The sequence below is a fragment of the Rhinolophus sinicus genome, chromosome 5 (genome assembly GCF_057876585.1).
Source record: "Rhinolophus sinicus isolate RSI-liver-muscle chromosome 5, RSI-T2T, whole genome shotgun sequence".
NCBI classification, from domain to species: Eukaryota; Metazoa; Chordata; class Mammalia; order Chiroptera; family Rhinolophidae; genus Rhinolophus; species Rhinolophus sinicus.
The window spans coordinates 102,743,882-102,756,357 of NC_142505.1; the positions used below are offsets into that span (position 1 = coordinate 102,743,882).

Below are 12,476 nucleotides of genomic sequence, written 5' to 3' on the forward strand. Positions count from 1 at the left end.
GATGCTGGTGGTGACCGCTGAGACTTCCTGAGAGAAAACCTCTCTTAACAACCACATCCTAAAGCCTACTAGTTAACCTTTCCTGGGGCACATTACATGGTGAGCAGTGTGCTTTATACAGGTGCCTTTGGTTACGTCTGTTGTGCCCATTTCACGGATGAGGAAACGGGGGTTCAGAAATGGGACATCATTTGCCTTAGGTCCCCTAGCGAGCAAGTGGGAAAGCAAGGATTGGAGCCCACCCTCTTTGTCGTCACTCCCCACGCTCCTCTTAGGATGCTCAATAGCTCAGTGTGTTCGTACCTGAGACACTCTGGTCCTCGCTGGCCCCACCACATCCATCTGTGAAGGTCGGGACTGAGCAAGGTGCTCACTAAGCTCCCCTGGGGTTCCTGGGCCTTCCTGGCCTTGACTGACTGAGTGCAGGTATACAAGACACAGGTACTGTTACGCGCATTTATTTGTTTAAGCCTCATAACAACGCTGAGGTTGGTGCTGCTTCATCCCCATCTTACAGGTGGAAGAAGTGAGGCACAGTGAGGTTAGACGATGTCCAAGGCTAGTGGCATTGCTCCAAACCAGTCGAGTCAGGACTGGTTGCAGGACTACCTGCCTAGAACCCTCATGAAGGCAGGTACTGACTCCTGCTCCTGGTGAGCCAGCTAGGGAGAGGAAGCTGGACCCATCTCGGCCCTAAGGCTCCAGGAATGGGCAGGAGGCCACCGCTGTGCCCAGAATCCACCATTCGTGTGCAAGGACCAGTGGCAGCAAGGGGGGAAGACGATTTCCTGGTTAGTGAAAGACTCTGCTGGGTGAGTGCCAGCCATTCCCTTAGACGAGGAGCCGAGCGATCCCTGGGGCTCCCTCCTCAGGAAGAGAGTCATGCTGAGTGCTCTCAAACAAAAATAAAAGCAGGCTTCCTACTACAGCAGGTGGCAAACTTCAGAAAATTATTCTCTGGAGAGGAGGAGCTGCAGGTGGAACCTCTAACAAGGCTCAGGAAGACTTCCCGATGCTACCCAAGGGGGTGTTAAGCCCAGCAGGGCACCCGCCCGGAAGTGACCCCCCTTCCCTCCCCCACAGCATCCCTGGGGCTGGGGGCCAGAGACTGCATGTCTCAGGATGGCGTTTTCGTCATGCCACCTCCAGAACCCTTCCCTCCGTGAGCGATGCCCGGCTGAGCGCAGACGCTAAGCAGGTTATGCGATTAGTGCTGCTGTTCAGTCAGCAGACAAATTAATCTCCTTAAGTGGTTTAGTGGAGGGTGGAGGTGTGGGGGTGCGGAGGCGGGAGGGCTCCGCAGGCTGCAGCAGGCGTGGGACACAGGCTGGGAAAGCTGCACCCGGATGGCTGCTTGCATCTGCCATGCGTGCTGCCACCATCCCTTTCCCCAGCCTGCCCACCCCAGTCTCTTCTCCAGCCTGTCCCCAGCACCTAGCAGGCAGCCGGTGCTCAGCAGCAATGGCTTTGAAGTTGAGGGACCTGAATTTGGCCTTTTGCCGTGTGGAGGGCAGGAATTGTCCTCTTCATCTTGGTAGCTCTGAACCTGGCAATGGGCCTGGCACGCTGTCAGCCCCTGTGATGGGTCAGGAAGGAATGTGCAGCGTTTTCCAAGTGGCTGGTCTGAGCTGTGGGTCCCAGACTTTTGAGGGCCTCCGTCAAGGGCAGGGAGACAAATGGGGTAGGCCAAGGGGAGAGCCTGTGCTTCAATCCTTCGCTCCCCGTTCGTCCTCTTCCGTTTCCCCTTCCCCAGGGTGCAGGGGCTGTTCCTTTGCCCCAGGCTTGTAGGGATCCATCTAGAAGCCCTCGCCATAGTGAGAGGAATGACAGTCCTGGGAAGCACATCGGTAATGGGTTTGACAGAGCACTGTCTCCGCACTAGTCTCTGTGCTGTGGACTTCCCTGTAATGTCTCACTGCATCCCCCCAACAGCCCTACAAGGTTAGGTATCATGAGCTCTGTTTTACGGAGGAGAAATTGGGGCTGAGAGGGGTTAAAGCAGTGTCCCAGTATCATGAAGCAATAAGTGGTGGAGCTGAGGTCTGAACCCAGGCAGTCCGACTCCAGAGGCTGGGATGCCAGACGCAGCATCTGATGCTACCTTCACTTCACCCTAACGCAAGGCAGGGCCTGGCTGTTGAGTTCGGGGTGGGGGGTTGGAATTCGGCAGGACCATCTTAAAACAGGGTGAATAGATCAAAAGTGTGTTGCAAAAATGGTGCCTTGGTTTCTGAACCCCGTCTTGCCATCCTTCCTTTTCCCACTTCTTCCTCCAGCGGTGAATACAGCCCAGGGGTGTGGCCTTAAAGTGGCCTGTGTCTCAGCTGCCGTGTCAGATGAATCCGTGGCTGGGGACAGTGGTGTGTATGAGGCGTCCGTACAGAGGTGGGTCCCTGAGTCCTGGATCTCTGGGAACTCTGAGTCCGCAGAGTTTGGGTCTCCAAGGTATGGGGGAGGGACCCACAGGAGGACTTGCCTGGGTGACCCCACACCCCAACCCCCCAGGCAGCCCTGTTTGGAGCAATGCCAAAGATGCAGACGGTGCAGCTCCTTCTAGGGCTGGGGGCGCTTCAAATTTGGGAGAAGGCTAGTTCCACGATTGCCATTAGGGGTGTAAGGCTAGGGGGACAAGTACTGGAGACAGGGCAGCCCCTTTGAGAGGGATCCAGAGCAATGATGGGATGGAAGGGTCTGCAGGGAATTTGAGCGGACCTCCCCACACTTTGCTCCTTAGGATCCAACTGTACCTTTCCAGACAGAACCCTGTTTCTGGAAAATGACTTTGGCCCCAGGTCGCCACAAGGATGTATGACCCTTTTTCTTTCCGATATTGCCTTCCAGACTGGGTGCTTCAGAAGCCGCTGCTTTTGACAGTGACGAATCAGAAGCAGTGGGTGCAACCCGGGTTCAGATTGCCCTGAAGTAAGTGACAGGGAGGGCAAGGTCAGAGGGGAGAGAGTGGTCTGTGCAGGGTCCCTTCCTCGAGGGCAGTGTCTTACCAGCATTTACCTACCCGGCTGCACAGAGAGGAAGGTCACACCACCGGGCCCTGCTGACAATTGTAGGCTCCTAGCTAAAGGGGACCCACCTCTTCCCCTGCCTCCCAGCTCCTCACTTTACAGAAGAGAAACATGAGGTTTTTGAAGACCTTATAACCTGCCCTGACTCACTGAGCTGCCCAGTGAGTCTATTTGGCCCTTGTCCCTGTGGCTTTTGTCTGACCATCCCATCGAGATTTCAGCCACCTGGACCGAAGTCGACCCCTGGGGCCTGCAGCCCAGACTTATTGTTGTTTTCTCTTGATGGGGGGATGGCCTCAATATGTTTGTAATAGGAATTAATTGCCAACATTTAAATATCGGGACATGCCACACGCACGTCTGGCTTCTCTTTTAAAACTGAGACCGATAGCGCCTACATTTCTGAATGGCAGCAAAACCCTGGGTCTGTGCTCTCGGGTTCACCGCAGTCCCCGGCGCAGCCAGCAGCCACCACGCCTGTGATGATTAGCGAGAGAGAGAGAGAGAGAGAGAGAGATGTTACTAAGAGGTTCTCCATATGCCCCTTTCCATTTCAGGTATGATGAGAAGAGTAAGCAATTTGCAATATTTATCATCCAGCTGAGTAACCTTTCTGCTCTGTTGCTGCAACAAGACCAGAAAGTGTGAGTATGTAGCCCACGGGGTGTGCGTTATCCTCTCACCGCCTGCGGCCATCCCCAGGTCACTCTCTCACTCTGTCCTGCTCAGACAATAGGCCCTGTAAACCCACTGGGGGTATTTAATGATGCCGTGTCAGCACTGTGAACGTGGGTGCAGGCGTGAGGGCAAACACGCTTCACAAACCCGTCCTGCGCACCTACCATGTGCCAGCATGAAGAGCAGGGTGCTGAGCAGATCCCTGCCCTTGTGAACTTGAAACCTCATGGAGAAGAAGGTCATGGCCCCTTGTATCCGCTCTCACAAGTATTTCACGCAGAAAGACACAGGTCTTCCATTCTCAAGAGTCAGCGCCTGTCACTGTACTTCTATTGGAGGCGATGGGTGTTCCCTTGAAATTGAGAATTCGGCCAATTCCTTCACTGTCTGCCTGTTGGCTGTTCCCAGCGCAGACCGGGTGTATGTTTCACTGCAGTTACCTGCCTCCATGTTCTCCTTGAATCACACCGTAGCCTCACAGCAGCAGCAGGAGCTTTGTATGTATCTGCAGTCTGCACCCAGCCAGCATCGGGGGTGCAACGTGTGGGAAGGAGAGAGAAAGGCAAGAGGAAAGCAGACCACACAGAAGGAAGATGGGATTGGACCCTGGGGTTGTTTTTACTCTTTTGCTCGCACACACGGCGCCAGGATGAATAACCTCTGGGTGTCATTGGCACTTGTGCAAGGGTTTCAGTGCGAGGGTGCTTAGAAGCGAGCTGTCTGGGTCAAAAGGGTAAATGCACCTGAGATTTTGCTAGGACTGGCACGTTCCCCTCCGCAGGGGTTGTCCGTCATGGTTTGCCCTCCTCCCAGCAATTATATGAGGATTCCTGTGTGTGAACAAGCACCCTCACCATAGAAGTTCACACGCTGCTGGCCTCAAGCTCCATATGCTGTGAGGTCCTAAGGATTTAGGGGGTTCAGGAGAAGGAAGAGCCATGTATTATTCTTCTTAGGGGCCCTTTCTGCAGCCCTCACAAACACCTGCGTGACCTCTTGAGAGATCACAGGCCCTGGTCCACGGTTTTCTTCATCATTTGCAGCAGCTGGTTAGCTCAGCACGATCCCAGACCTGCGCTGACCCAGGCTGCCCTGCGTTTGTCTCCCTGTAGCAACATCCGGGTGGCTGTCCTTCCCTGCTCTGAAAGCACCACCTGCCTGTTCCGGACCCGGCCCCTGGACGCCTCGGACACCCTCGTGTTCAACGAGGTGTTCTGGGTGTCCATGTCCTACCCAGCCCTTCACCAGAAGACCTTAAGAGTCGACGTCTGTACCACCGACCAGACCCTTCTGGAAGACTGCCTGGTGAGGGCTCTTTGTCTGTCTGTCCGGACTTCTGTCCTTCTGGGTGTTGGTCCACCTTGTACTTCATGATGAAGGCTTAGAGAAAACACAGATTGGTGTCATCCAGGGTCATCTGGGGCTCTAGGCAGACTCTTCCACAGGTAAACAGCGTTCTCAGACTGACTGGGGGTGAGGAGAGCTCTTTTCACGGGAGGAAGAGTAACAGACCTGACAATGTTTTTCTGCACTATCAGAACCTGGAAGGAACTAGCCACATGCCATAGGTTTACCGTGCAGCATTAGAGGAGAGCAAATAGACAGGAGCTCAGATCCCACCTTTACCACTCATTATACAGCTGGGTGACTTTGTGTGAGTTACTTAACCTCTCTGATCCTCAGTTTTCTGATCCATAAAATGCAAATGATAATGCCTCCCTCATGCCCACTGGAAGAGTCATTATAAAGATGAAGTGAGAGAGTTCATGTAAAGCACCTACTCACGTGTGTGACACACAGTAGCTTCTCATTGGATGGGGCCACTGCTAGTCCCCTCCCTGGAGCAGAGCTCCTCCGATGTCCCCCTCCTCCTCCACCTCCCCTCCCCCAGCATTGGCAGGAGTCAGAATTGGAGAGGAAGTAGCCCAGGGTCCCTAGAGACAGGCAGAACCAAGTGCAGATGGATGTTCCTCAGCTTTCTCATCTCTAAAATGGGGATTCGTAGCTAACGCAGGGGCTTGATGTGGCGCCCAAATGATTTAAAAGAAGTGAAAGCTTTGTTACCCGTGTGCCATTTAGATTTCAGAGCATTTGAATGATAATGTGATATAAAGCCACCGTTGATGGCTGCCCCTTAAACCAGTGAGGATAAATGACGCATTGTGTCGAGGGCCCTGCTGGAGAACAATGGCTTTAGGTAGCAGGAAACATGGGCACCTGCAAAGGAGACACGGGATGTGAACGCCTCTCGGAGCTTCTCCCGCCCCCGAGTCTGGAAGCTGGGACAGTGGCAGTGGCCGTCCTGCCTCCTTACGGGCTGGTGGGAGCCACACGTGACCTGCAACCTCCTTGCTCTCCGTACTTGACGGATGTGCTTGTGCTATAAAACCTTTCTCTGCCGTGGAATTGTGGGGCCACGTGCCTTGGCCCTGAGGCTGAGTCACCAGCCCTGCCCTTCCCTGCCATGTCACCTAAGCCTCTTCCAATCTCAGTCTCAGTTTCTTCATCTGTAAAATACAGCTAACACTGCCTGTCTCGCAGGTGGTTCTCTGGGGATTAGAGAGGCTTCAAAGCAGCACTTCCCAAACTTTCACCCCCCCCCCCCCACACACACACACACGAGTTCCCTGGGGCTCTGGTTACAATGCAGATTCTGATTCCGCACGTGTGGAATGAGGCCCGAGATGCTGCATTTCTAACCGGCTCCCAGGTCGTGCTGGTGGTGCTGGTCCCTGGACCGCACCTTGGACAGGAAGCATGGAAAGCAGTGAGGCGTCTGCAGGATGCCAGTTCCCCTCCCTGTCCTCCTCAGCTGGGGTGCATAACAGCTGCGTTGCCACTTGCGTTGTGATTATCACTGACAACACTGCAGTAGCTAGTGTCGATCGGGTGCAATTTACGTGGCAGGCACTGAGCTGAGCTCCTTACATGTATGATCTCTATTGAGCTTCAGTCAGTCTTATAAATAGGTCCCGTTATACCAGTGAAGAAACCGAGGCACAAAGATGAGAAAGAACTTTCCCAAGGACACACAGTCAGGAAGTGGCGGGAGCACAGAGAACCCACCTCTGAGGCCCCCCCACGTCAGCTTCCCGGTGTTGTCTCTGTGCCAGCACAGCGCTCCCTGGAGCCCACAGGTGGGGATGGTAACCGGAGGGTGTGGCAAGCATGGTGGACGCTGAATGACAGGGCAGAACGCTTGTCCAAACCTGGGCTCCTCCAGTGAAGCGTTGCCTCAGCCCTGGCCATTCCGAAACGAGGAGAGACTCAATCCTGTTTTCTTCTCCTAATTGGATGCCTTTTATTCCTCGTCCCTAATTGAAGTCTGGCCATTGCTGGTTGCCATGGCAGCAGCCAAGCACTCATCCCACGGTGGCTTTTCTCCACCCGTGGCCAATGGGAAACCTACTTCTCCGTATCCTGTGGGGACATGGAGTGGCAGGCTATCATGTTTTGGTGGCTGGAGGAGGCGAGGAAGTGAGCCACAAGGAGAAAGGGCTGTCTGCTCCCACGCAGACTCTCCCTGCAATGCTGCGTTTGCAGAATCCCTGGTCTGTTCAGAGCCATTGAATCAGCCAGGCCACAATAGTACGTGTCCTGAGCAGTGTCTGTGTGTCCAGTACTGGCCTAAGAACTGTGTACAGTATCTCATTTAATCCTCACAACAGCCCTAGGAAGAAGCATTAGGATTACCCCCATTTGACAGATAAGGGGTCAAGGCCCAGAGAGGCTAAGTAACCTGCCCGGGTTGTCCAGCACATAGGTTTAGAGGTCTGGATTTCAGCACAGATTCCAGCTTCCTTGCGCGTAGTCATCAAACTCTCCGATCTGTCACAGGATGACTTTAAGGGTCTCTCATGTCCTTGGACCTGGATTATGGTTTAAAAAGAATACATGGTCTGCCTTCCCCAATACCACAGGCACCAGTTCTCCCCAAAGCTTTCGTGTGGCATTAACAGGTCACAGCCTTTCCAGCTGGGTCCTGGTTGCCCACCCCCAACTGCTAAGCTCAGTGCCACTAAAGCTCAGGTTCCGTGGAGGCAGCCTTCTTCCCAGGCCCCACTCATGTCCCATAGTTAACAACAGTTCATTACACCATCTCCTTGGCCCCTTTCTCACTTTGCCATCCCCACTTGGCAAAATCCTGGCCCTGTCGAAGTGAACTCTCCACCTGCTTTCCACCTATGCAACTGGACAAAAACACACACAGCCACACCAGATGGTATCATTTTAAAGTCATGGTCACCAGGCTCCCATGAGCCCTAATGCTGCCCAACTTACACGGCATCTCCGCAGACTTACACGGCATCTCCGCAGACTTGCATGTCCAGTAGCATCTCAGATAACTTGTGCACGAGTGCACCCTGATCGTTCCTCCCGTGTCTTCACCGTCTCAGCTGATGGCGACACCAGTCTTCCATTGCCCAGGCCAAGAGACCACAAGGTCATCCTTGACCCTCTCTTTCTGTTGTGCCCCACACAGTCTTTCAGGAACTCCTGGTAGCTCCATCTTGAAAAGAGCCCCAGCCTCCAGCCACCTCTCCACACTGCCCCACACTGCCATCTGTCACGTGGCTTGTTGCAGCAGTCTCCTTCTGGGTCTCCCCGCCTCTGTCCTCTGTCCTCGCCTCACTTCACGTCTTCAACACAGTAGCCAGAGTGATTCTATTAAAATTGCAAATCAGTGCATGCCACTCCTGCTTGAAAGCTTCCCATGGCTTCTGTCTCCACCTAGAGTCCATGCCTGGGCCCTTTACCTGGCCTCCAAGGCCCTCCAGGATCTACTCCTTGTTACCTCTTAGCTGTCATCCTCAAGACTCTTTTTCAGCTGTTTTGTGCCCCTGGAATACACCAGCATGCTCCCTACTCCAGACCTTTGTACTTGCTGCTTCCTCTGGCTGGAATTCTCTGTTCCCAAATATCAAGGCACAAGGCTCGCTGCCTCACCTCATTCTGGGTTTGGCCCAAGTGTCACCACCTATTGACAATCACATTCCCCCTCCACTCTCCCATCCCCTCCCACCCTGTTTCCCCGAAAAGAAGACCTAGCCGGACAATCAGCTCTAATGCGTCTTTTGGAGCAAAAATTAAATAAGAGCCGGTATTATATTGTATTATTATATTATAATTACATTATATTAAAGACCCGGTCTTATATTAAAATAAGACAGGGTCTTATATTAATTTTTGCTCCAAAAGACACATTAGAGCTGATTGTCCAGCTAGGTCTTATTTTCGGGGAAACACGGTATCCGCTTTCCCTGTATTATTTTTCTCTACAACTTTTCATCACCTAATAACATTTCTCTATATCATAGATTTTAGCGTACGTGTTATTTTCACATTTTATCATCTCTGAAGTCAAGATGCAGTTTATACTCGATGGCGGGCAGTTCATAGTTTAATTGGCAACTATTTTTCTTTCTTTGTGGTGCATGAAATAATGTATGTATTCTTATCCCTCTCTCCATTTCTTGTACAAAAAGTAGCACACTGTGTATGTATCCTCTTCTGCACTATCCTATTTTTTCCATTAACGTATATCCCGGAGAGCTGTCTATATCAGTATCTATAGATAAACATTGAATCAGCATTTTGCAAGTGAGTAAACTGATGAATGACTAAGTCAGTGAATGAGTGAGTTATTGGAAATGATTAACAACTAGCCCTTTCTTTTTCCAAGGAAGCTTCCATGTCACCTGGACAGGTATTGCGCATACTTTTCCCAGGAGCCAGATTCCCCGGAACTCCTTTCCAGTCCTCGCTTATACTCTCCCTTTTCGTATCCTCAACAGGGAGGTGCCCAGATCAGCCTGGCTGAGGTCTGCCGGTCTGGGGAGAGGTCGACTCGCTGGTACAACCTCCTGAGCTACAAATACTTGAAGAACCAGAGCAGGGAGTCCAAGCCAGGGGGAGCCCTGGCCCCCACCCCGGGGCCTGAGAGCACGGTGAGCTGAGCCTCAGGTTTGCGCCATCCTCTCACCCATGCAGCACCGGGATGCAAGGAAGGAAGAGCTCTCCCAGGGTGGGAGATGTCTGGGTATCTGAGGTGGAAGAAATGGAGCAGAGGGGAGTGAGAGGAGAGGGAGAAGGGGCCAGGGTAGGAGAGATCTCTGTGAGGGACCAGTCCCCCATCTGCAACTGTCCCCCTTCCCGGTCGTGGTCTTCCTTCGGTATTCTGCTTGACCTAATTTGAAAACCTTAATTGATGGGTTTTTTTTAAATTAAGTGAAGAACGAAGGCGAAACCTGTGGAAGTCAGAAAATTCAGACCCTGCTACATGCAGAGTAGTCTGTCGTGGAGGCTTTCTGTAAGAGGCAGAGGAAGGTCACAGGAAGGACCGTCAGAAGACTGACCTGGTGTTTCTTAGTTGGCTGATGGGGGTCAATATTGTACCTCCCCGCCCCTCCATTTCTTCATGTTGAATCTGTTAAGTCTAAAAGGGTTGTTAGGAAGTTAGGAAGAAATACAAAATTTTAAAGAGCACTTGGTAAGGACGTGATCCATGCTGTTTCATTATTTATTTCTTGAAAATCTTACCTTTGCCTATTTTGGGCTAAAGATATGTACTGTGTTCACTTTAGTGCAGTATACTTTAACCTATAAAAGTATCCTTAAACTGTTTCCTGCACTTGTAAGTCCACAACTGCTGGCCAACTAGACTGGCCAGAACTCCACGGAGCAGTGAAATTCCCCTTGAACATAGTGCCACAGTGTGTGGGATCCCAAATGGTTGGTTACTTGGGACATCACTGCCCAGAATTGCAATGGAGGGGGTGGGCTAGGTCACACAGGTAGGGATAGGGTGAGGATGAAATCTATTTGCTTCTCTGCCTCCTCCTCCTCCTTTTTTTTATCATCATCCTCATTTTCTGCACTTCCTATGGTGTCAGGCACTGTCCTGTTTGTTATGTGCATTTTACCAAGGCTCCGAACGGTTACCTAAGGACATACGTCTCCTAAGCAACCAAGCCCACTCCAAAAAGAGTCTGCGAAGGTCTGAAAAATAGTCCCCTCTACTTTCTAGCGCATTTTCTTGGATGAGGAACATCAAATTTAGCCATATTAGTTTCCTCATTCCCATTTCTCAAGGGACTCATCATAATCTCTCCCTATCGGGATGGTTGTAAAGGTTCCATAAAATGCTGTATCTGTCAGTGTCTGGCATATACCAGGCCTTCAACGGATTTTCAGTTTCCTCTTTCCTTCCCCAAAGAAAATTTCAGGAATTATCCAGACTCTGGCTCAGGGTTTTTGCAAATTAGCCGTTTTCTCAGGAAACTACGAGATCAGTTTCACTGCTACTTGCTGCCATTTACTGGGGGCTAATTATGTGCTAGGTACTCTTCGGCACACCTTATGTATATATTCTCAATTCATCTTCATAACCACCCTTTGTGGTAGGTATTAGAGGAAACTGAGTCTCAGAGAGGGTAAAGCATTTCTTCAAGTCACACAGGCTTTTCCACTCTAAACAACATTCAGACCTTCTTCCTCCAGGAAGCCTTCCCTGACTGCACCCCCCAAGCTGGCTTTGCCATTGTTCCTCTATTCCCAAACATCCACACTTACCTCTCTCACAGTGCTTCTCACATTGTTTGGTTATTGATGGTTCATGTGATAGTCTCCCTGACTACATTGTGATCTCCTTACAGCCGAAGACCTCTAATTCTGTCTCACTCAACTACTGAACTTAGCTGTCTTCCAACACTGTCCACATAGACTGGGGTTCTTCTCAAGAGAACTGCTAGTTATGAGAACTAAGCACTGTATTTCTAATGTGGAAGTGACCCTGGGGCAAGATATTTACCCTCTGGTCTTCAGTTTTACCCTCCGTTCACTGGGAGGCTCACGCTCTGAGAAGCTCTGATTCTTGCCAAGAGGAGCGGTGTCCGTGATGTGCAGATGAGCCCATGAGCCTTTGTCTCCACAGGACGCCGTGTCTGCTCTGTTGGAACAGACAGCAGTGGAGCTGGAGAAGAGGCAGGAAGGAAGGAGTAGCACCCAGACCCTGCAAGACAGCTGGTAAGTGAGCGTTCCCTGGAGCCTCAGGAACGGGTCCGGCTTGGGCCTGGGCCTAGGGCAGAGATCCCCAGACACCAGGGCAACCAAGAGACGTGATCCCCTGGGGAGACTGAGACACTCTCTCTCCTCATGGTTTCTCCACAGGCAACGGTGCAGTACAATAGCCTGGTATAGTGGTTCCCCAAATCCCTTCCCAATTTGTTATTTTGTGTTCTAGGAAACAGTCATGCTAGTTCCCCTCTGATGTTAGTTTCTCTTGATGCACTTACGTTTGTTTTGGTAAAAAAAAGAGAAAAGAACCTTAAAGGCATTTTATATTATTATAAATGGAAAATAAATGTAATTTGCCATAAAGTGACGATTCCTCATTAAGGAATGGCATTTGACTGCTAAAAACAGAAGACAGAAGTTTATTTCTTTGTGACTTGGAAAGAGGAATGGGAGAAGGCAATCCAAGGCTCATCTGTCAGCTCCAAGATGTCACTGGGAACCCCGACTCCTTCTCTCACTCTGTTTTGTGTCCTTACTGTGTGGCCTCCACCATCAAGACTGCGTTATAGCCCCAAATGGCTGCTGGGTCACCAGCCCTCGCATGCATCGGGAACAAGGAAAGTCAAGCGTGTGTCTATGTACCTTTTAACCAAGGAGCGTTCCCAGAAGTCCCCCCCAGCCTTTTCTACTTGCTTCTCATTGGCCGAGCATAGCCAGTTGGCCTATCTAGCTGCAAGGGAGGCTGGGAAATGAGGTATGTTG

At 51.4% G+C, this 12,476-nt stretch overlaps 1 protein-coding gene across 1 annotated transcript in view; it reads left to right on the forward strand.

The window, feature by feature from the left end:
- WWC1 (WW and C2 domain containing 1) overlaps positions 1-12,476 on the forward strand; it is a 124,733-nt gene that overhangs the window by 95,249 nt on the left and 17,008 nt on the right. The window contains exons 12-17 of the mRNA XM_074313878.2: positions 2,277-2,385; positions 2,842-2,922; positions 3,578-3,664; positions 4,811-5,003; positions 9,494-9,646; positions 11,632-11,723. Of these exons, the coding sequence (XP_074169979.2) occupies positions 2,277-2,385; positions 2,842-2,922; positions 3,578-3,664; positions 4,811-5,003; positions 9,494-9,646; positions 11,632-11,723 (715 nt within the window). The remainder of the gene's footprint in view (positions 1-2,276; positions 2,386-2,841; positions 2,923-3,577; positions 3,665-4,810; positions 5,004-9,493; positions 9,647-11,631; positions 11,724-12,476) is intronic.